The 23,457-nt window shown below is 39.2% G+C and overlaps 1 protein-coding gene across 2 annotated transcripts in view; it reads right to left on the minus strand.

Moving 5' to 3' along the window:
• edil3a (EGF-like repeats and discoidin I-like domains 3a) overlaps positions 1-13,058 on the minus strand; it is a 114,777-nt gene extending 101,719 nt beyond the window's left edge. For both annotated transcript variants that reach the window (XM_079686389.1, XM_079686388.1), the window contains exon 1: positions 12,701-13,058. In XM_079686389.1, coding sequence (XP_079542515.1) covers positions 12,701-12,764 — 64 coding nt within the window. In that variant the 5' untranslated portion in view covers positions 12,765-13,058. The remainder of the gene's footprint in view (positions 1-12,700) is intronic.
• Between the last annotated feature and the right edge of the window lie 10,399 nt (positions 13,059-23,457).

The raw sequence follows: 23,457 nt of genomic DNA on the forward strand, positions 1-23,457 counted from the left end.
ACCATCACCTGTGCACAGTATGAACTATGAAGTCACTATGGAATAGAAATGTGCTTCGGTTCCAAAACCATAAGGACATTTTAACAGCAAGGGCTTTACGATCTTAACGGACATAAGGTAATATTATGCCAGGCTGCCATAAATAAATAATATAATAAATCACTCTAAAACAAAATCAAATGCAGTAGCACCAGTTTATATAAGCGTTGCAGAGTTAATACTTAACTGCTAATACAACCTCTTTTTATGAATGCCTAAAATTAGTAAAAAAAAAATTGATTTGGTAACGTTTGGTTATCAAACTAGACGGGGCAAAGCACAAAAGTCCCAACCCAGCAGTTATGGCACAAAACACTGTACCTACATTTGTGGTTACCTATGTCTTTAGACCAAAAGAGTAGTTTATCTGTATGATCCTCATAATAAGATATATAATTATAACTCCTCAAACCTTTGACCAAAAACTGAGATATTTCACATTTTAAAATATAAATTAAAAAGACAATGAAGTCGTAAGCATAAACATGCCTTTGGATTATCTCAATTACTTGTATCTTTAAATACTTATGTTATCTTTAATGAGACATCCTATTGTAGCAAAAAGTAATTAGCCAATACAGATTAGTCTTTTGTTAATCAAAGACTGGCAGAGAAACATACAATTCAAGGCCTTATGATGGATGATATCAATTAACATAACTTATATGCGTCATATCTTAGGTTATGGTAATTAAAGCACATACATATTTAACTGGATTCACGATATTCTTTTCAATAATGCCATTGCATGAAGAGAGTAATGGATCCTTGGAAATGCGCCGACATTCGATTTGAAATGGTTCCTGTCGTATTTAAACAGAGCAGGGATGTGTTTACGGTAATTTAGAGAATAAGCAGTATTGCATTGTAGTGTTATGCCACTACATACATGTCCTTGGAAGTGTCTCTTCAAACCTACTGTCTATAGTAGCGTGCACTATAATAATTATTGTACCCTGCTAAGAGAATTGTGCGATGAGTTTCTGGTAAAAAAAAAAAAACGAATTTAACCGTACAGCAGAGACAGACTCAGTACGACTGACCCCTCCTTACTGCTAACATCCACTGGACAGCTGAGCTGGTGCCTGAGTTTTGAAACATGGCGCTGTGCGTGTCTCTGCCCCCACCCCCTCGCTTCTCTGCACGCTCATTACAGATGTCCTAGTTTGCTCGTGAGCCAGGAGAGCCTTGCTAGCCTCATTACAAACTTGGAAAACCTCCCATCTTTTGTACCCTTTTTTCCATACAAGATCTCCCACACTCACGCTTGTGTCCCATAAGTGGAATAAAAAAAGTTCATAAAACATGTATAAAGAAATGGAGCGAACATCTCATCTGAATCTTTGCAGAAACGTGCTGAACGGGAAGGTGTCTGCGATGGAGAGCGCTTGTGCAGATTAACAGGCAAGGAGAGAAAAAGATGGGTGAGGGGAAAAAGCCTTTTACTTGAAAACTGTGTCAGTAATTCAGAGGATTAATGCATATTCAACAGCACATGAAGGCATTTCCGTGACCCTGTTCGTTAAATGTTTACCTCATTAGCACTCTTGTTGTCTTGATGTTTTGAAGGGAAATTATGCCACACAAATACTCTGTGACGGAGCAACTCTGATTCAAAATTCAAAACTGGCAAATTAAAATGTTTTGTCTTTTCGCGTGTGTATGTAAGAGACAGAGAGACAAAGAATAATAATGTTGATAAAGCCAGGACAACCATTCAAATTAATATAATAATTGTCCATAATATCATGTATTTACTTGCAAAGGAAACATTTTGGGAAATATGGTTATTCGCTTGACCAGTTTTAGACATGAGAGTGGAACCAAGCTTCTGATCAGCCTCTCCTACATGAAGCTAAAGCCATGTGCCACTTAGCATAGCTTATACCATGAAGATTGGACACAAAGGGAAACAACTATCAGGGCTATCTTCTTAAAAAAATATTTTAAAAATGTGTTTACCAGCATCCAGCTCACTAATTGTCACGTTAAAAGTCACCCTGAATGTCAGCCAAAATATATACCCTAAATATACATCACACACCACAGCTGCCATCTAAGTTCATTTCAGGTACAGTGGTTTTCGAAAGAGAAGTTATGGTCACCATTACAGCTAATAAACGCTGGCCCACTCTTTCTCTACGACTGAGGCAGAGAGAAGACAGATTAAGGTGAAGCTAGCTATTCAAACTGTGAAGAAATAAAACGAAGAAAGCTGCATTCGATGTTGCTTATTACAATAAATGCATGTTTGAAGTACAAAAAGAAGTATTAACAAAACATCTTTCGATCCTTGTTCCATTCATACTTAACACTCACTGGCCTAAGCTGTGCATTGTGTGTACTGAAGAGGGCAGGCCCTGACAAATTGAATTTCTTCATCCCCCTTTCTCCTTGGTCAGTGAATTGGATGTAGCAGGGACAACTTCTGTGTTGAGCAAGAAAAGACTCAGCGTACAGTGGCTTTACGATGATGAACAGTCACGGTTGATTGTTGGACATCAAAATGTTAAAAGCAATTTTTCAGTGATTAGTTTACGTCTCCTTGAATCAACACTCAGTCCCGTTCAGTTGTGTAAGCAAAACTGAGCAGAAGACTGCAAATCAAATATCACCGGCTGTACACACAGGATAGAAAGGAGTAACTAACAGAACAGCATAATCAAACACTGGCTTCAGGCGCAAATACACCGGCGTGCATTTACAAAATGAGCATGTACCACAATCAAACAATTCAATACAAATCCAATACACAGCGAGAGCAGGGCGAAAGCTATGGAATATTTGTATGCATACCATCATGGCCAATTTTTGCCCAGCTGCAGCAGCCGCATTAAAATCGTGGTTTGATGTGCTATAATTATAACTTCTAGAATATATGTGCGAGACTGCGAGTGTTTCCGAGAGGCAGACAAGCGGAGAGATGGAGATAGAGAGGGAGGGTGAGATATCCCACTAAGATTTCTCCTCATTGCTTTGAACCTGGTTAAAAATACACTCTGTGATTGAGAAATGTTAACCGCTCATTTAACTTGTCAGAAACGTCACAGGTTCAACACTAAACACAGGAACAGATCTAGAAGCACGTTGTTCGCGTACTTCAGTAGGACTTTGCCTGCATCTGCAGTGCAGCAACCACCTGGAACAGCATTGGCAGGTTACAAAGATCATACTGGTAAATATTTCATACCTCGAACACTGGTGAATTATACAGAGACCACACTGTCGAACCAGCTGGCTCAGAAGCAAAGACAATGCTCAACATGGTGAAGGATGCCAGAGGAATTAAATTGGAAACTAAAGAAAATGGGAGCAACACTTTTTATAAATAAACATTTAAAGACATTGATAATTAAACCTAAACAGGACTACCTAATCGTTCTTTGAAGGATTAGGTAGTTTGTTTCAAGCTAAGTATATCACTGAATGTCAATCCAAAGAAGGATATAGTTAAACATATTTTCCTTTCTATGTATTGTCTTTGCTTCATCTTTCCTTTCAATGTTTATGCAGAGCAGTAGTGACTCATCTAATGGTGTGCCTATTTATCGCATAAAACTGTGAAGTCCCAAATACTCTATAAGATATCTATTGATTCGGCTCGATTTAACCCATCATTTAAAAACACAGAACTACTTCATAATTAATGAATGACTGAAATGTGTCAAATAAACCTCAGGCTCCTGATGATGACTTTGATGACACACGTTCAGAGTATTTCTGTCTTATCACCAGCGTGTCTCCTTTACCATTGGGCTGCCCATAGAGAGGAAATCCAACCAATCATCCATCCATCCATCCATCTTCTCCCGCTTATCCGTGGTCGGGTCGCGGAGGTAGCAGTTCCAGCAGAGAGCCCCAAAACTTTCTTTTCCCTGGCCACATCAACCAGGCCAGCGAAGAGATATAATCCCTCCACCTGGTCCTAGGTCTACCCGTTGGTCTCTTCCCAGCTGGACGTGCCTGGAACACCTCCCTAGGGAGGCGCCCAGGTGGCATCCTAACTAGGTGCCCGAACCACCTCAACTGGCTCCTTTCGACGCAAAGTAATGTTAAATGTTTGATGAAAATGTGTACCAAAAGACAGTATCATCTCTAATATATAATAATAATATGATATATTTATTCCGAATGAATGCAACATTAGTTTACCTGGTGTCCCTGTAAATACATCAAATGACATGACCTAGTATAAACCTCTCCTATCGTTTGATGTGTCTTCATTACGCTAATGTCGAAAGAGGGTTAAACCAAGCTTACACTTTTTGTCCGTAAGCCATTTGCCACTCCTTGACTTTCTGAGCTCATCTGAGTGACTAAGAGCTGCCTTGTTGCTGGATGTTGCTGCCTCAGACATGTTTCAATTTATTTGGACTTCTGTTGGCCCATGATTGCCCCTGAAAAGATTTTGGAGGAGAAAGCAATCCAATCATCAGTTCCATACCTGTAGCAATTACCAAAATGGTGCAACTTGTTGCCACCCTTTCACTCTTTTGTAAGTGACAATGAATGGCAGTTTTCTAATGGGCTTTACTTTGAAGTTTGAAGGTGAGTGGTTGCTGTTCATTGAACTTCACAATAAAGGCACTTTACCATCATGGCTCTCAGCTCCGCCCCTCCGCCTGGTACACACACACACACACACCCGAGTGACATCTAAAACATCTGCTGAAGATATTTCCCCGTTTTAAAAAAGACAGTTTGTTTCTCAATGGCAGGCATTTCCCTCAAATAACCGTCCTAAAAAACTGGGCAGAAGTGCAGGGTGGTTTGTTCATATTTGAGTTGAAGAACATATCCCTTTTAACAATCATTTTTAACAGTTAGACTCCTTTGTTGTTCTCAATCACTCACATATTCCCTTTGTTGGCATCTAGCACAATTTAGTGTCAAACTGAATGGCTGACATCATAAATAAAGGGATATTGTTTTTGTTTTTCGGCAAATGAGTGAAGTATAGATGCACATCCATGCTGTGCTTAAGAGCCAGAATTGCTGCCTAGACTTTGTGTGATGACATTTCTGGGTTACTTCTCCCAGCTTCAAGCATACTCACACACACACACACACACACACGCACACAACACATCATCCTCAGTACAGGTATGGACATAATATATTATATAATATAAGTTAAAATGCTGTAAACTCGAGAGGGGAAATATCTGAGAATGAGATGAGATGCACAAACAAATACTAAAACAAGTAGGGAGACATTCATTTGAAAATGATGTCAATGCTTTAAAGGATTGTATGTTATTTTAGTTTCGCTTTAATTTACAAGATATAATCAGAACAAAGTGTGAGACTTTAGCTTCGGGGGACATGCAAAGGAGTTAAAGGGTTAATAGTTAAGGTTGCTTTAGTGACCCTGGTGTGTAGATCCATTGTGACATCGGGCCATAACATATAAAAGTGTGCTTCTGGATTAAGAATAAGCCCATATCTCCTCAGGGCATGTTGGAAGTAAAGACTTAAGCCACCTCCATATCTGATCTCAACAAAGTAGATTGAGTTGAGTGAGCCTATCAGAGATACTATATCTGACCAAAGCTAAGCTCATTATTACTTTAACTCCTCAATCTTAAATTGACTTAGGCAGGCTTAACTTCAGACTTCACTAATTAAAGTTTGCTGGTTCAATAAATGCGGGCACAAATATCATAACTTTGTGTTTAATGAAAAAACGTACCAACACAATATTTTCCCATTACAAACTGAGCATTCGAATGGATGGCTTACAGACAACTGAAAGTAGTTCACAGACACAATATCAGGAGACAGACTTGGAGAGAAGGGAAAACTATATAAATTACGAGGATAAAAAGGCATTCATATCCTCAAACAGAGCAGATATTACAACGCGAGAATGTGTCAGGAGCTTGCTTTTTGTGTTATGATAAAACATTCAAACATTCAAAGGTCTATGCGTCATTCATCCGTCCGTGTAAAAGCTTTAAAGTCTGAAATATGACATTTTGTTTTTAATCTCATTGTCTTAAAGCTTTGGTCTTACAAAAGAGCTTAAACAGGCTGGATCAGCTCTTCAGACATACAGACTGGTGCAGTTCTAATCCAAAATAATGTATTCTGCGTATTGATCTGCTGAGGAAAGGTGGACTCTTTCACTCATGGCCAGCACTGATAATGAAAGGCTGATGCCGCTCTGACACTCTCCTGGCAAAGACATTTGTGCTTTTTGAGCATATCCACTCCAACTTAAAAAATACAAAAAAATGGTGCTTGGCTCACTTGAGGAATGCAAAATCCACCCTGATGCTTGTCAGTGAGCTTTTTGCACACACACGTATGTGGACACACACACACACACACACACACACACACACACACACACACACACACACACACACACACACACACACACACACACACACACACACACACACACACACACACACACACACACACACACACACACACACACACACACACACTTCATGTATTTAAAGGCAGGTGTTTTGAAAAACGAAATAAGTTAAAAAGCCAAAGAGATTACATTATACAGTAATTATATGGCCTTTGTTGTTGCAGCCTGCAAGCTTCCACTTACAATGCTTTTGTTTGACGGTAAACATATCTATTTATTTAATACTAAAGTAGCTAAATTATATTGAAAATAGTTGAAATGTAGCCTGTTTTGCATTTGCAAATAAACAGGCAAGCAGACAGAGGGAGGTGGGAGGATGGATCAAAAGCAACTACACCGTGTATGTTAACATGTACAGAGCATTATAACATGTTTAGTTTCCCATTCAAGAAAAAGGGAGAGAGTGGGCATAAGGAAAGCATCTTAGGAACACGGCTAATATAAAGTTAGTTTGACTGTAGGGCAGAACGATTAATCGCTTTTAAATCGAAATCGTGGTTTGAAATGATGCGATTATCAAATCGCAAAGCCTGCTATTTTTATTTTTATTTTAAAATTATGTTTTTACTTTTTTTTTTGTTTTGTTCTTCTTGTGTGTCAGTCATCCACACCAATTAGAAGTGCTTTGCTGCACATGTACCAGCCATTGTTAACCAATCAGAAGTGGCCCATGATAGAAGTAGATAGACAGATTGATCCAATCACCTGCCAAGTATCTTTGAAAGTGCCTTCCCTTTCCAAATAGCTTCCAATGGAGCTTTCCTAGATTGTTTGGTGAAACAAACCATCTGAGTCAGGTTAGTAATGCTCCATCACATGTTTCAAATCTATTACAGGGTGAATCTTAAACTGAAGCTTGACTGTAAAGCAACCCAACGGAAGTTTCATGAACGTTTAGCTCAGGCTGCGGGGGTGCTAGAGACGGGAGCATGTTGGTGTGACCTTCCTAGCCGGAGATACGGCCGCATTTTACAATAAACTTCCGTTGGGTCGCTTAAAAACAAATATCGCAAATCGAATCGCAATATTTGTCCGAAAAATCGCAATTAGATTTTTTCCCAAAATCGTGCAGCCCTATTTGACTGTATTTCTCAGATTAAGGGCTTAAAATGATGATTGATGATGGCAGGCTACTGTGTGGATGGTAGTGAAGCCTAAATGATTTTCTGATGCAATTAGCACAATGCATTCTTTTACCTCAAAGGTTTTAGAAAAAAAGAAGCTTCATTACAATCTAGCTTATTGCAAATCATTGCTACTTTATAAGCATTATTAAGGCATTGCAGTGTTGACACTTTAATTGAATGCGAACCCATGTTTGTTTGTATGTGAACTCATTAAATTCAAATCAGTAGATTACTATGGCCTCTTTATTAAGCACACAACTGTATATGTTTATATTAAAAATAAGTGAGAATGAGCTGCGACCCACGGCAGCCATTTCCCGGGGTGCAGTCAGAAGCTTATATGTGAACATTACATTAAAGAGAGTAAAGTAAAAGTGTTAACATTGGAACAGTACAGTCATTAAACCACTGTTCTGCCACACATCACCTTCCACTAACAGCTTCTGTGCAGCATTGTTGAAAAGTGTGCTGTACTCTATGATATTAAACCTGTAACTGTTATATGTTCCATGATGAAAAATATTTGTCAAAACAACAATTTAAGGCCAGCTGTACCATACAATTACATTATCCACTTCAGGCTAGATGTGTTCTGTCTGGATAGCTTTTGATGGCTTTTCTTTGTGGTGCGTCAGGAAAGTAGTGAGCCTCAGCAAACTCACAAACAATCCCATACAATATGTTACAGTTCATTTAAAAAAGACATCATATAACTTCATTATCTGCAATGTTTTTGACAAACACAAGCGCACACTGTGAGCCTGCACTGTGGGCCAGCTTGTGCCTCCAAAACTTGAGTCATTAATCTCGACCCAGTGGGATTACTTAAAACCAGCATGTGGTCCTTTGAATGCTCAAACTTCGAGAGGATGTTCTGCTGCTTGTTCTTAGCTTTAGAAAAAAAGTGAAGTAGACTCAACATGAAATGACACTACAAACGAAAAACTTTTATAATGTCTTTACTGTTCCAGAGAACCCTTTTTTTTCCTGGCACAGTCACGGCCTGGATTCGACACTGGCATGATTAGTTTGCTAAGATGATCACTGCTTATGCCAGCCTTCATAATATTACATGCTGCTTTTGGTAATTTCTAGACCTTTAACATTTCCGGGAACATTTAGAATCAATGTTTCCAGAGTTTTGTGAATAGACACAGGCAATACCTACTGTAGTGTGAAAGAAGGCTAATTTAATTGCAGATCAGGCTTTGAGTATGTCTTATAAACACATTTAGTTTTCAATGTCTATTGTCTGACAAAATGAAGAGTTATTAAGCCTCAATTCACATAGAAAACCAAAATTGGCCCAAATCCACAGTACATCGCAGTATAATACATAAATCGCCAGTATTTGAGCTAAGTTAGATCATCATGATTAGTCAGGTAATACACAATACGATCAAGTAGTTTCTGTCTGAAAGATTATACAAGTATGTAATGGCTCAACAAACTTATTTTACCATTGTGCTGCCTATTCTTATCTCAGGGCCATGTTCTTAGTGTGTGTCATTGAAACCTCTGTAACTGTCTCTCTCATACCCTCCCAATAAGTCAAGTAAAAAATGTAGGCAGGACAAGACATGCCAGACTACAGCAAAGACAAATAGAATCAAAATCCATTAAAATGTCGACATGGGAGACAAATGAACTCTCCTTTGACTATTAATGGGATTAAAGAATGTCTGCAGTGACAATTAATAACCCAATCATGTTCCGTCAACATGAAAAAACCCACTAAGTCAGAAGCCATTGTTAAAACAGCAACAGGAGGAGGCTTTGTGGAAAGATTGATTCCCATGTTGTGATATCCCATGTGTAATTTCCTTGTGTGTAGGTTGTCTTCCAATGAGTTGCTTTCAGTCCTTTGCTTATCGTGTCTGCTGATCTGACAGAGGTCTGACCTCTCTCGACTGATTGAAGACTGTGCCATTTAAAACCGTGAATGGCATCTTTGCAAGGCATTGTTAAAGTCACCTGTACATCTACCATAACCTTCAGTGGCTAGTAAATGTAATGAATGTTTAGATAGACTTTTATATTCTGCACACATTTCAGGAAAGCATTTTCTATTAGTATTCCCACCATAACAAAAGCCTTTTGTCTCTGCACAGTGGAAAGCAGACATACAACTGTTTAATTTAAAGTAAACCAAGCACAATTCAACTAACTGAGTTGTTTAATTCATTAAATATCTTAAGGATTAGACATATATTTATAAAATGCATTTTTCAGGACTTATATTTTGATATAAGATTTGATTTTTTTTTTTTTTTTTTATTATTATCTAACTTTTTTTCTTTTTTTTTTTTCTTTAGCATATTGTTTATTATATTATAACTTAGTACTAGTTAGTAACGCAGCAAATTTCCCCTCTGTGGGACTAATAAAGGTATTCTGATTCTGATAAATGTTTGATCTAAAAGAAAAATGTGAAATGTCCTAAAGTTAGAAAATAAAACTGTGTATTTAGATTGAAGAAAAAGCAGTCAATTATCACATTTGAGAAGCTTTCACCAGCAAATGTTTGGGAAATGTGTAAAGTATGACACATATGATGAATAAATTATGAAATTATTATTATTTGTTTGAACATATCAGACAATGGGTGTGATCTACAAAAGAAAAACACCTTCAGCAAATGTGAAACTGATTCGTAATGTAACAGTGAGAGAAATCTATCTCCAAAATATAGTAATCAATACCTTTTCTGTTGTTTGATTATTCATCTGCTAATTGCTTCAGCTCTTGCCAATACTGTACTGCTGCAGCCATTTGTTTACATATCTGAGGTCATATATCTGCAGCGATCAATACATTACATGATAATGTATTGATCGCTGATAATAATGATAATTATAGCCCAGTGTGCATGTAAAATGTAAATTAGTTAGTTTACATCATTTGCAGCTGGTTGTTTTGTTCATCCAAATGTACAATGTGTCATTAATGCTAGCACAGAAGTTTTAAAGTGTCGAAAATGTGCAGTTTGTTAGCAGGACAATAAACTAAAGATCCAATCTAAACCCATTTATTCTAAAAATCACAACGTTTCTACATCAGTGCTTTGTGTTTGACCAACTGAACAATTGAACTCATTCAATTGTGTTTAGCGAGTTAAATCTTTGAGAGAAATGAACAGTGACCAACAATATTAACACTGATCATGATTCCCCAATAGCATGCAGTCCCATTACCCCCTCCAGATGGCTGTCTATTTGCCTAAAAGACTTTAATTGTGCAGCCATTATAACAAGACTGAGACTCAAATTAAGATGCATAAAATGCATTAATACTGACTCTCTAAACAGGCACAAAAGCATCTTAGAGAGCCCAGCGGTGCAGTCATGTGCTTTGTCCAGGCGGACAGGCTGAATCCCAAACAATGAGTGAGAGTCAGCACCAGTAACCAACCAGAGGATGTGATGTATTGCACACTGACTTGGAACAATGCAGCCTGTTTTACCTGAAGGCGAATGTTTCTACCCCATCAATTTGTTTCAGTGGACAGAGGCACCCTGTGACATTCTCAATAGATTGTCTGTTAGCAGCTGTTACTGAAGACACCTGCTACTTTTCAGCAACGAGGCAAGGCAAGGGGCTTCTGCCAATAAATCTAATCATCACTATGCATTATTTATGATGGGGATTTCAATGCTGCTGGACCTTTTGATTCCTGTCCAGTCAATCTCTCTTTCGGTTTGAAAAAGAGCAATTGTGCTGCTACAATAGCTGCCAACGTGATAAGGATAGTTATAAGGATGCTCAAAAACAGATCAAAATATGTTAGCACCCTACATATCACCCCATCTTCTCCTAAAAACAGCTGTACTCAGTTAAGAAACAGATGGAGAAAAATCCCTTTACAATACAACAAATTTAACCAGGATATGATTACTTGAGGGACAAGTGCAGGGTTTATTTTTAACTCACTGAGCATTGAAACAAGTCGACCCACGGCACCAAAGCTCTCTGTTTTACCTAGGCTTTCATTACGCCAGCCTAGCGGGGAGTATAATATCTTGTAGCAGCTGATTCTGAGTTGACACTGTGATGCTTATGGGAGCCTTAGAAACTCTGCTTAAGGCACACTCCTGGTGGGGAGACTGAGGTCTGTCTGACATGTGTGACTCCTGAGGCGAGCATGTGGCTAAATGAATAGAGACAGGACGGATGGCATGACCTACTTCCATAAGGGCTACACTGATTTCTTTACACTAATCCCACAGGTACTGTTCTGCACTGTTCATGGGAAATATACACATCTTAAATATTCCTATCACCAGAAACCAGAAGGGCGATGGAGGAGGGATGGGAATAGTTTGAATGCTGATCAGTAGGCAAGGTGAATATAAGCCTTTAACAATAATTTCACTGTGCTTAGAGCCACCTGACAGTTTTGTCAAAACTCTACATTAGACTTAATAATGCACAACTGACCTTCCCCTGATGTCATCCTAGTCAAGTGGTGCCATGATGTAACTAACACAGGAGGCTCTCCTATATCAACTCTATGTGATAGCATCTAGGTCTGTCTAAAGCCCACATTGGAGGTATCTTTCCATTTATCTTTTCTTATTACTTCAGTTGGAAAAGTGACGTCCTTTCTATCTTAACCAACCCGGGCTAAATCAGGATGCACAGCTTCTTTTTGTATCCTCTGGAAGCATCACGGAGGAGCGAGGCAAACAGTTGAAGATTATTACTGTGAGGGCGCATTAAATACAAGAGCGGTGCACATTTCTGTTTAAATTTGCGCCTGCTGTAAGAACTGATGTCGTCCCTATCACGGGGAAAAACGTTAGAATAAAATAAAAAATCCACCATATGTTTAATGTACTCAAACAAGTGTTGCTTAAACGTAAAGTAGGCTATAACAATTTAGCAACGAGTTTTGTACAGATTACACGCGATAGTGGTCTGTTGCCAAACCGTGCTGACAGCCTGCTTGCATTCCGCAAACAACACAGGCTCTGCATAAACGGACATTACACCACACTATCCGTGGGTTTCCTCATTTAAATACTAATTTCACATAGTCACTTTTGATATTTGAAGATGTTTTAATCGCTGGTGGACAGTTTGAGGTACTCCCACGCTAGAGCTATCCGTATAAAATATGTTTGACATATGTCACTTTTCCACTCACCGTTCACATGCTGCGGGACAGCGGTGCCCAAACACAGGGCGATGGAGAGGAGAAGCGGTCCCATCCTCTCGCAATAGACAGGTCTGACTTCCAAGGTTACGCAGGTGTGGTAAATACAACAGCAACAGCCAAAAGTTCTCCCTCCTTCGCTCTCGCTGGGCTGTGGGTTTGCCCTGGGAGCTGTTGCTCGCTATGTCATCTCAGGTAAAGTCCTCCTCTGTGATAAAGTCGGCAGAGAGACCACCTGGATTTGTTTTTGTGCAAGAACAAGTGGAGGGAGTCCGCCGGGTCCCCCTGTGCTGCTGCCTCCCCGCTCCTACCGCAGTGGTGCGATGTAGAGAGCGGCGTGTGCGCTCAGTGCTCCGGACAACTACTGTCAAGCCTGCACGAGCTTCGTATATCCGGTTTTCCGCCAGGCTACCAAAATAAAAGCAGGAAATAAATCAATGAATGTGTGAAATATACTGCTTTGGCTTCCCAATAATGCCGATATGTGGTTTAAATCAAATAATATCAAAATGTATTTAAAGCCCAATATCACAAAACACGTTTGTCTCAGTGGGCTGTACAGATTAACAAACATAGGTTAGAGATGACAGTGTCAAATATAATTAAAATGACTAGAAAAGTATAACAGACAAGACGTTTAACTGCATGTATTGCAAAGGACATTAATTATTTGTGCGCAGTCGTGTTTCAGTAGATGTGTTTAACTAATATCTTTTTGGGAAAATACTGCTATTTATAAAACTTTATGGTGAGTAATCTTTTTTGTAAATACTGCCACTTATAAAGCTATCTGGCGAGGACTAAATAGTTATTTCATTTTTTGAAGTTAAGCTTTTGTTTGAAGGTACAAAAACCTAACTTCCTGTCTAGTCAGTGGATTTTGACGCAGCTTCAAGGACAGTCCGTTTGTCTCACCGGAGGATGTGCGCTTCACGGTCCGTCAAGGTAAACCGACTGGGCCGCTGTCTCGCTGATGGAGACACCTCTTCCTGCTCCCTCCCCTACTGAAGAGCACTTCCAAAAAGTCTTCCGGGGTTTGGACTTTAAATTGGGTATAATCAGCCTCCTTTGCCTTTCCTTTAACCTCTTCCACTCTCCACTTTGCATGAAATTTCCTTCAAGCCTGAGGAAGTTGGATAGCTTTTTCAAGTACCTCCTCTCTGGAAATCATCAGTAGCCGATGTTGAACATGTATTACCATCCAAAATATTAAATTGGGCCTTTCTGTAATGCAAATTCATTACGTTGTAGGTCACATTAGGGAGTATCCCTTAGCATCACATTATTACATTGTCTGTTGTGATGGTTACTGAAACAGATAGTGTCAAAACTTCAACATGCTGTTAATAACTCTGTGAAAGACAGCGGCACCGATGTAGTCATGGTCTACACTTTACCGTTCCAGTTAAAAGGTCAATTCAGCATCTGACATATGATCTGATAATCTCACTGAAAGGTTAAAACTAATAACCAGCTTTGTGTTTCATCCATCCATCCGTCCATTCATTCAGGTACCATTGACAAGGCACTGATGAAACTACAATGTATACTGCTATAGATATCTCACCGAGCTGTGGCATTTCCAAGATTAGAGTGTTTAGCACACTGGTGGCACCACACTGATTCATGTGCCTTCTTATTTCTGCCACTGATTGGATTCTGATGAAACTTGAGGTTAAACAAGTCTAACAATAACACCTTGGTGATTTCACACTGATGAACCCATGGTGAGGACAATGATTACGGGTCCTCAGGTGTGCTCCATGTTAATTGCTAAGTATATATTTGGCCAAAGTATGAGAGTTTTAAGTTTTTATTGTGTTTGTTAATGGTTTCTTCCTGCAAGTGCAAGGACATGCAGGTTTGGATAGTAGTCATCATGCAGGTGACATTTACTGAGGCGCAGTAATTGGTCATTATGGAGAATGCATAATTTGTAAGGGACATCATGATCCTGTTTAATGCCATACTTCTATTTTTCTACACATTTTAGAGAAAAAATCTGCCCAACTTAAAAAATAGCGCTCAGGGCCAGACTCAGACTTTAAGCTGATGTCATCACCGAACATCCCATAGTTATCAGTCTGACCTTGAAGTGTTTCCAAGCTCCTCGTCATGAATCATGGAAGATATCAGGTGTCCCATGGTTTAATGTAGACAGAGACCTATAACTGTATGCACTTGGTCAAGACGAACTATAAATCATCTGCAGTTTCTCCAGTAAAGTCTGCTATCATCGTAATGAGACGCCGTCCCCTATTCCTACAATCACAGCACCTCACATTGTTTCAGTGGTGTTATTTTATCTGTATTACATTCGGTCTGGAGTTAGGAATTTACTATATAAAAAGCAAAACATAATACTTTTTTATTCTTTGTTTGACTTGGTAGTGTGTTACAACCGTACAACAGACACACACGTCCTCATTAGGCTTCAGTTGTATGTGCCGCAGAGGCAGAGAGAAAGAACAAACAACAGAGAGATGATCAGAGAGGATTCACAGAGGCTTGCTGGTAAGTCCGTACACTAAATACATCCCCCTCCACCTCCTCACATTCTTCACCAGTCTTCAAACTAACACAGATCCATCCTATAACTGTATTCTGTGCATCCTCCACATATCTAAATTTTGCCAAAGCCAGTCCCTCAAACTCAACTATTGTTGTCTCCTTTGCCCTTGTCGAGAGGCTGAGCTCAGACCAGTGAGTCCTGTTCAGCTCACATCCATCCTCATTTAGGCCACGGGGACCCATTTAGGATGAGCAACGGGCTGGAAAACACAGTGACCTTCTCATATTTTACTCATTTACTGCGTTTTTGTTTTATTTCAGCCTCTATAAAAGCAAGTGCATGTTTTCATTTCTAGAGTTACAGAGTTTGAGAGGAGTGTCTGCAATTTCTTTTCCAGCATTAATATGCACCTTGAAGGGCACGTACGTAGATTGTATCCTTTCATCCAAATGGACAACGGGTGCTAAAGAACCTTAAGGATGCAGAAGTGTAATAAAAAAACGTAATGGGTAAAGAATCTATGAATTCAGTCTGAGAATGGACTATTGGCATGAGGCTTTATTATCTGTCGTGCCCTCAGCGTTTTCATAACCACCATTTTAATGAGGTTAACCTCTTTAAAACAGTGGATAAGGGGATAATCACTTTTTCTTCCTTGCCTGTCTGTGTTTCTATCAGCAAGCTCCCTCTCCTTTCTCATTCCCTCTGTCTCTCACAGGGGGGAGAAGAGGTTTTTCATATCCACCCGTTCACTCTCTCATCTCCCATGTCTTCAGGTTCTCGTGCTCTCCTTCCCAATCAGATTGCTTGAGTCGTGTTCAAGGCCTCCCTCTTTCTCTCTGCTCTCGCCACAAAGACAGTCTAACAAAGGCCTAAGGCACAGAAAGTGAACGAGAGACAGCCAAGGGAAAAGAGGTGGTGGTTAGAAGGGTGGTGGGTTGGGAGGGGGGGCACAGAGCAGGATGGAAACAGCGAGAGAGTAAAGGAGATGGATGAAGAGAGTGGGAGAGACAGAGAGAGAGCGGGGCAGATTGAGACAGTAAGGAAGGCAAGCAACACTAAATTAGATGCTCTTGGAGACGAGACAGTGAATTAATTCCAAAGAGAATATTGCATTGTATCTTCTTTTCCCTTCCTCTTACAGCGGAGTTATGTGTTCCCACAGCAGGCTTCTATATTCCTCTCGTCCCTCTTCTGTTATTCCCAGGCTGTTAATACCACTGGCACTGGCTCACGCTTTCCCTCTCTTTGTCAGTCTGATTATACTTTTGTTATGCAGCAAATGAACTGAGTGCTAACAATACAAATGCACCAAAATGAGATTTTGATTGAGCAAGGATTGCCATGTTCAATATAAAACTACTTTGAGCATTCTGGTACTCTGTCATTAAAAATCAGGCAAAGTGTAAAACTGCAAAAAAAAAAAAAACATCTCAATCAATGAATAGAAAAAGAGATAGGGGAAAAACAACTGCCAAGATATCACATCAAATGTATTCCTATTTCTTTGCACTTTAACAAAGGAACCCATTGCTTTTAGTTTTCCTGAGGGAGAAACCATGATACATTGCCTAACAAGGAGCATTTTCCATAACTCGCCCCCAATGCATGACGATAATAACGATGATCTGCCACTGTGAACCCACTACCATCTGTTTCCACTATGAATACAGCCAGGGCAGCAATCTGTTGGTTGACTGAAACACTGGCCTGAGCCCCCACATTCACAAACTCGCATTTGGTATTTAAACCAAAGTTGGAAATCATAATATTTGTCCGGGTTTGCTGAGTAGTCAGATATGGTCCGCTGACGTTCCACTCTACAGCGTTTTTGTCAGTTTGTGCTGAATACATAATAGAGCGATATATTTGGTTATACTGAATGATTGACATGGGTTTTCACACTTTCTAAACTTCTCTTCTCATAGCTGTTTAATTAGCTTTTTGAGTCTCACTAAAACATCTCTGTTATAATTTCACATCTGTCAGAGGAGACTTAATGAGTAGTGTGCAAGTATTCCTATAAATACTTCTTAAATGGCATACAATCACTATATCTTAATCTTAAATTCAGGATAGTATCAGTCAGTGTCTAACATAAATGTCATTTTAGACAGGCATCAGGATAGCTGAAGAAATGAAAATATCCAACATTTGGGATGTGAAAACAAATGTTTAAACAATCAAATGTTATTTTTCTAGGCTCAGCAAGGCTCTTTTTAACTTAACTCCACAGTTTAAACAAAACAAGAGGACTTGTTGGGCTTTCAACAGTTTTTAATTAAAGACAGCTTTGTTTATTCAGATCATCTGGATTCAGTTTGGATTACATTTTATTTAAATGTGTCCCTCGAGAATTGACACTTTCAGATTGTGTTAACATTATGTGACAGCCGAGATCAAGACCAGTGTTTTAACAGCTTGCAAATTAAAGACGTAGCTGTTTTTTCTCACAAATTGAGCAAATATTTGGTTTACTGTCTGAGGCTTGGGACTTGAGAACAATTTATAGAGATGACACTCAACCCTTCGCTGAGCACTTCAAAGCCTACTTGTGTGAACACTGCAGTTCTAAACACACAAAGCAGGCAGTAGCGAGAAAACAAATGCATGGTCACACTGAGCAGGGCCGCCCCTGGCCAACGCAAAGTTATATGATGAGGCCCTCTGTGTCGCGAGCGGGGGATGCTAGTGGCGCGCGTACACTGTAGGTGCGCCGCATTTGCGCTTCAGATTAGGCTCCCCCTGAAGCACCCTCCGCAAAATGAAGCACCCTCCGCAAGCTGAGGCCCCCTCCACGAGGTGAGGCTCCACACAGTCTGCGTGATCGGCCTGTAGGGAGGGGCAGCCCTGACACTGAGTATTGTTCTTGATCTTCTTCCTCAAGACCTTTGCAACTTATTTCCCACAGCACAACTCTACATACCAACAGAAGCAAATGTCTTCAAAGGACTTCATTTCTTCCACATATATCAATATGATGTCCACCTGCATAAAACAGCAGGATTTATTATGGGAATGGAAGACTTCCCATCCACGAAAATCTTCAAAGACTTAGGTAAACACATGACACCCAGCACCCCAAACCCCCATTGTTTTGTGAAGTCGCTCCTCTGCAAAACGCCAACTAAAAGGTATAGGCCAAGAGGAAGACTGATTCAAAGAGTAACCTTGTTTTGTAGGGATCTTGGGAGAGTTCATTACAACCTGTTTGGTTTGATGTGATTAGCATTTCAATCAATTAACTGATCAAATCAACAGCTGCCCTGCTTTGCATCTTTGAGACAGGTTTTCATTGTAGGCAATAGAAAACAGGGGGAGTGATATGTACAAGTGGTAATGTGTTTATTTGATATAGATTGGTAAATGATGTATGTTCTGTAATCTGTTATAAAATATGAAGAAAACTTTAGCATTGCTGGTGAGTACCCTTCCTGACCAAAGTGATTAAATGCAGTATTTGTCACAATATCTTTACTGCAATGATGATAAATAGTCTTTGAAGTTTTTATTTTCAGCAATAAGCAGCGCTAGCTACCCACTGTTTGCCCTCTGCACAAACATCAGTCTAGACAAACCTCTTGAAATCTATTCAGCTCCAACCAGAAATATCAGTCGAAAGATTCAGCCACAAAGAATTTGGCTTTCATTTGTGTTTTCCTAATGTGGGAGTTCCTCGAGGTTTGCTGTTAGCCCATGTCTAAAGCACATGATCCCTCGGGTGGCTCTTTCTCTTTGAAGAGTGAGGGCTCATTTTAGACGGGGCAATAGAATCAATCAAGGGAATCGGTCTGTGGTAAAAAGGCCTGAAAATAAATTGTATCAGTGGTGGTGTGTGAGACTTTCAGGTAAGGAGACATCATGCTTCAGTGAACGGCTTATAAAACCATTTACTGAGGCTACTTAAGTCTTATGTTCCAGTGGAGCCATAGAAAGTATTTACTGACACCCACAGGGTCTCAAATGTTATCAAGCCGCACACAAAAGGCATTTAGGAATCGCATAAATGTATGTTTGTGTGTTTATTGCTTTTGCGTTAGCGTGTCTGTGTGTGGATTATTTGCTTGTGACGGTGGCTGTTTGTATAGTATTTAAAGTGTCATAAAAAGGACATAATAGTCAACTTATATTCAGTTTTATGGCAGTTTGACTAGAATAATACAATGATTGTTAAATACTGCAAAGGATTCATACAACTAAAGTATTTCACATACATTGTTAACCACTTAAATCATTATTAAACTATATTTAAAATGCATTCACATACATACAGCAATGTCCTCAAGTTTTTTGCAAAGAGTTAGATTAAAAGATCGATTACACTCTCGAAAGCTCAATGCTAAACATGAAGTTATCGCCAGAAGTCCACTAGCGTAACTGAAAACAGGGAAATGGGGGACGGAGTTCTACATGAATCCACCTTAAACGATGAGTTGTAATGTTGACATGTTAATGTAACAAAATGTACGTGTTAATACAGATTGAATGACCAATATAGTCCTATAAACTTAAAGATGTTGGTAGATTGCAAAGCCGTCAACTCTTAAACACACTGTATTGCTGGTAAAGTTCCCCAGAGCTCAGTTTGGTCTTTGGGAATTAAGTCATTAATTTCAAATTATATTTTAAACGTTTGACAAGTTTCTGTGCCTCATAAAGCACTCGTGAATCCGTTTTTTTTCCCTGCACTGCCCAGACTCAATGATGATTATGCATCTGAGGCCACAGCGTGCAGTCACTCTGTGGGTGGAGAAGAAGAAGACAAAAGAGAGAAACAAGGAGTGACACCAAGGTTCTACTTATAGAGAGCAAACAGTATCGCAGTGTTTACCTATTCCCGTGTGAGAACTCTTTTTTCTTCCTGAGCTAGTTTATTAAATACCTCCAGCAGGAAGTTGTTGAAAAATGGATATGACAGCAAATGTCACCAATTACTAAATGCCAGTCTCGCTGTTATTGTAATTGAATTGTTCAATTATTTGCGGTGGGATGTTATGTTTAGATGAGCTTATTCTCTTCGTTTCATTTGAGAAGCTCAAAGCCTATTGTACACTATGTCATTAAATTGCAATAGAAAGAGTATATTTCATGGTCAACTTCATAGAAATTAAGCTGTGATTACAGGTGCTCTGAAAAATATATCAGAGGAGACAGAAAAGAAAGGGAACCGTCCAAGGTTATTTCATCTTTTGACGTGCATCCTAAGTAGCTCATTTATAATTGAAACAGGCGAAAGGGTATGTTTGACAATCCAATGTCCTTGTATTAGTATTCTACAGACACAGTCCTTTAACTGGTATTGATAGACAACATCGCCCTGAAGACCAGCATCTTCTTTTCATGGTCGGTAATGAACCAGAACAGATCCATGTTTTATATTGATTTAATTGTACTTTGTAATGTTAGCCAAAAAGATAAAAACATTTGGGTTGAAATCAATCAAAAGTGCTATTTGCTGACATGATGCACTATGCAGGTTAATTTGTAAAGACAGTAGTAAGGTAGATGTTAAAGATCAATCCCTGCATCAATATTGACTGCCTTGGCAAAAACTATTAAGTGATCAATAAGTTAAGCGAGGCTGGGAGGGCCACTGACACGACACCACCATGGGTCCCTGGGTTACGATCAATAATTCGACCCTGCTTGCAGATACTGTCTCCCTTTGCTACATGGACTCTTCCACCAACACATGGTCCGAGGCTGAGCACTGCAATATGATAGCTGTCAGGGAATGTTTGCGTCCATTCTCACTCAGTCGGGCATATAACAGTATTGTTTATGCACCCCTGCTGGAATATGTAAATAATTCAGAGGGTGTGCTAGGGATTGTCTTGGCTGCGCCCGAGTCAGGCAGTGAGAAACTCTGCTAAGCAAAGGAGGATTTGCAATGTTTTCATCCCTCTCTTTACAAAGCAGTCCACTTGACATTTTTCCATTGCAATTCAAGAGTCATCTTTGATCAGCATAAGCCCCCAAAAAATGTGTTTCTTCTCACTTGGAGATCTGGGAAAACAGCTTGGGAATTGAGGACAGTGTGGGGTAATTAGCACACTGCTGGTAGAAGTGAAGCTGGCAGCACGAAATCCGCTCTCCCTATAGCAGATAAGGACACTTCTGAATATATACAAAGACTATTATTTCTTATACATTTGGATACAGTTCAGTTTGGCTCAGCTCGACACAAAGTGAAATGTCAAAGAGACAAACTTGTTGCAAACATGACGACAAATATAAATACATTTTTTATCATTTTAAAATCACAGGCTTGTTTTGATGTAAGAAGATATACATTTATTTAAAATGACTTGTCCACACTATGCAAATATATAAGTTAAGACTCAACTTAATCTGCATGTTCAATATAGGCGACATATTTAAATTAATATCAGCATCCAGACTCTAATCTCATGATTTATTCACAAAGAACTACTGTAAATAAAAGTTGGTCCAATTTGGCACAAGAGAAGCTTAAAGCAGCTTAAAGGTCTTTCCAGAGTTCCTATCCCTATATGTACAGAGAAGATGTATATTGAGGCTGTGTTTGAGATAAACAGACAAATGCCTTTCAGTTGTTTTGCTCTGCATCTTTACCACAGATGATTACACACATGTGCGTTACAGTTCTTCTCCGGTTGATCTTTCGCGAATTTACATATTGTATCTGACTGTCATCAGTTAGAAAGGTGCAAACACATGCACACACAAACCCAGACAGTACACACGCAGTGAATCGTTAAAATGTCAGTTCTAGGTCAACAAATGATCAGGGTGACAAATAAGGTGCTTTGATCTGAATCTGACGTCAAGAGAACGTCTATCAAGCCAAAGCCCGGATAATAAACTCTGAGTGTCTCAGTTATAATGAACACTCCAAGTGTCTAATTAAATGGAATCGCTACAAAAAACAAAGAACATTTTTATGGATTTCTTTGAAGTGCCTCGTCAATTTTTTGTCTGAGTGGATTAAGTATCCTTTTTCTTTTTTATAGCCAAATTAAAACCATAAAACCACTGAGCAGACCAACATGAATGTAAAAAAGAGACAATGGATTTTAAGGAAAAATATAATTGATTTTATTTTCAAATCCCACGCATATTTTTCATTGCAAAATGAAATGAAATCCACTATCCTAGCAGGTCTCTGGCAAAGAATGAGGGAGTTACAAACTGTACAAGAGTGCATCTCTTATGTTATGTTCGAAGATAAAGTCAGGGCTTTTTAGCAGCCTGATGATATTCCTGATGAATAATCAATCTTAGACTTCCTTCTTGGACCACACCTCTAGGCCTAATCCCCCAAAATGAGATAAGATTTTATTTATCTCCGCATGAAACTCATGAACATCTGAAGTCATTTCAGTTAAGCTGCTTGCCAAATTGCAATCATTTTGACTGTGTAATCAGGACGAGCTCCGAGTACAAACAAAGCGAGCGAGGGAATCAACTCTACCACCAAAGTTGTACCTCCAGCTTGATCATGTGTCCCAAAATGTACGCTGGTTAAAACGGAAAGGCTTCAAAGAGGGCTCTCAGGAGGGGTTTCCACGTATTTAATGTTATTATCCTAAATGGAAAAGTATCCCAAAAAAAAGCTAGCATATACAGTTTACCATTAAAATGTGTTTATTATTTGGTCGTACACATTTATTCATAATAAAAAACAAAGATGTGTTGTCTAATGTAATGCAGTTGATTGGACATACAGTAGCAATATATATACTGATATATTGTTCTGCTTTCACGGTGAGACAAAAAAGAAGAAAGGTTGAAATTCAATCCACTTTATGTCCTTGCTGGCTTTTACATGTTTTCCTGAAAAGATAGAACAAGCTCACTAATCCCATGTTCAGATGTATTAAAACGAAAGAAAACTAAACAACAAGAGAATAAAGAGTGTTTAGAAGCATTCATATACTGTTATGTGAAATGACAAACACATTGAGAACCAATGACGTGAAAAGAAAAGGAAAAGCGCATTCAACTAAACTACAGGCTTCTTGTGTTTGGATCTCTCGCTTGTTTTTCTCATGAAGTTTTGGCTGTACTCTTGAACACAGACATTAGGGAGTAACTCTTCCCAAATGTTTTCCTCCGCTATCGGAGGAATTACAGCTGTTATCCATTCAAGTGTGAATCTTCTTGCTTTTGGGATTTTACAAGGTTTTTGATTCTGGTGTCAGATGTGGTGCTGACGTGTGTGTGTGTGTGTGTGTGTGTGTGTGTGTGTGTGTGT

Source organism: Notothenia rossii (assembly GCF_949606895.1).
Source record: "Notothenia rossii genome assembly, chromosome: 6".
NCBI lineage: Eukaryota > Metazoa > Chordata > Actinopteri > Perciformes > Nototheniidae > Notothenia > Notothenia rossii.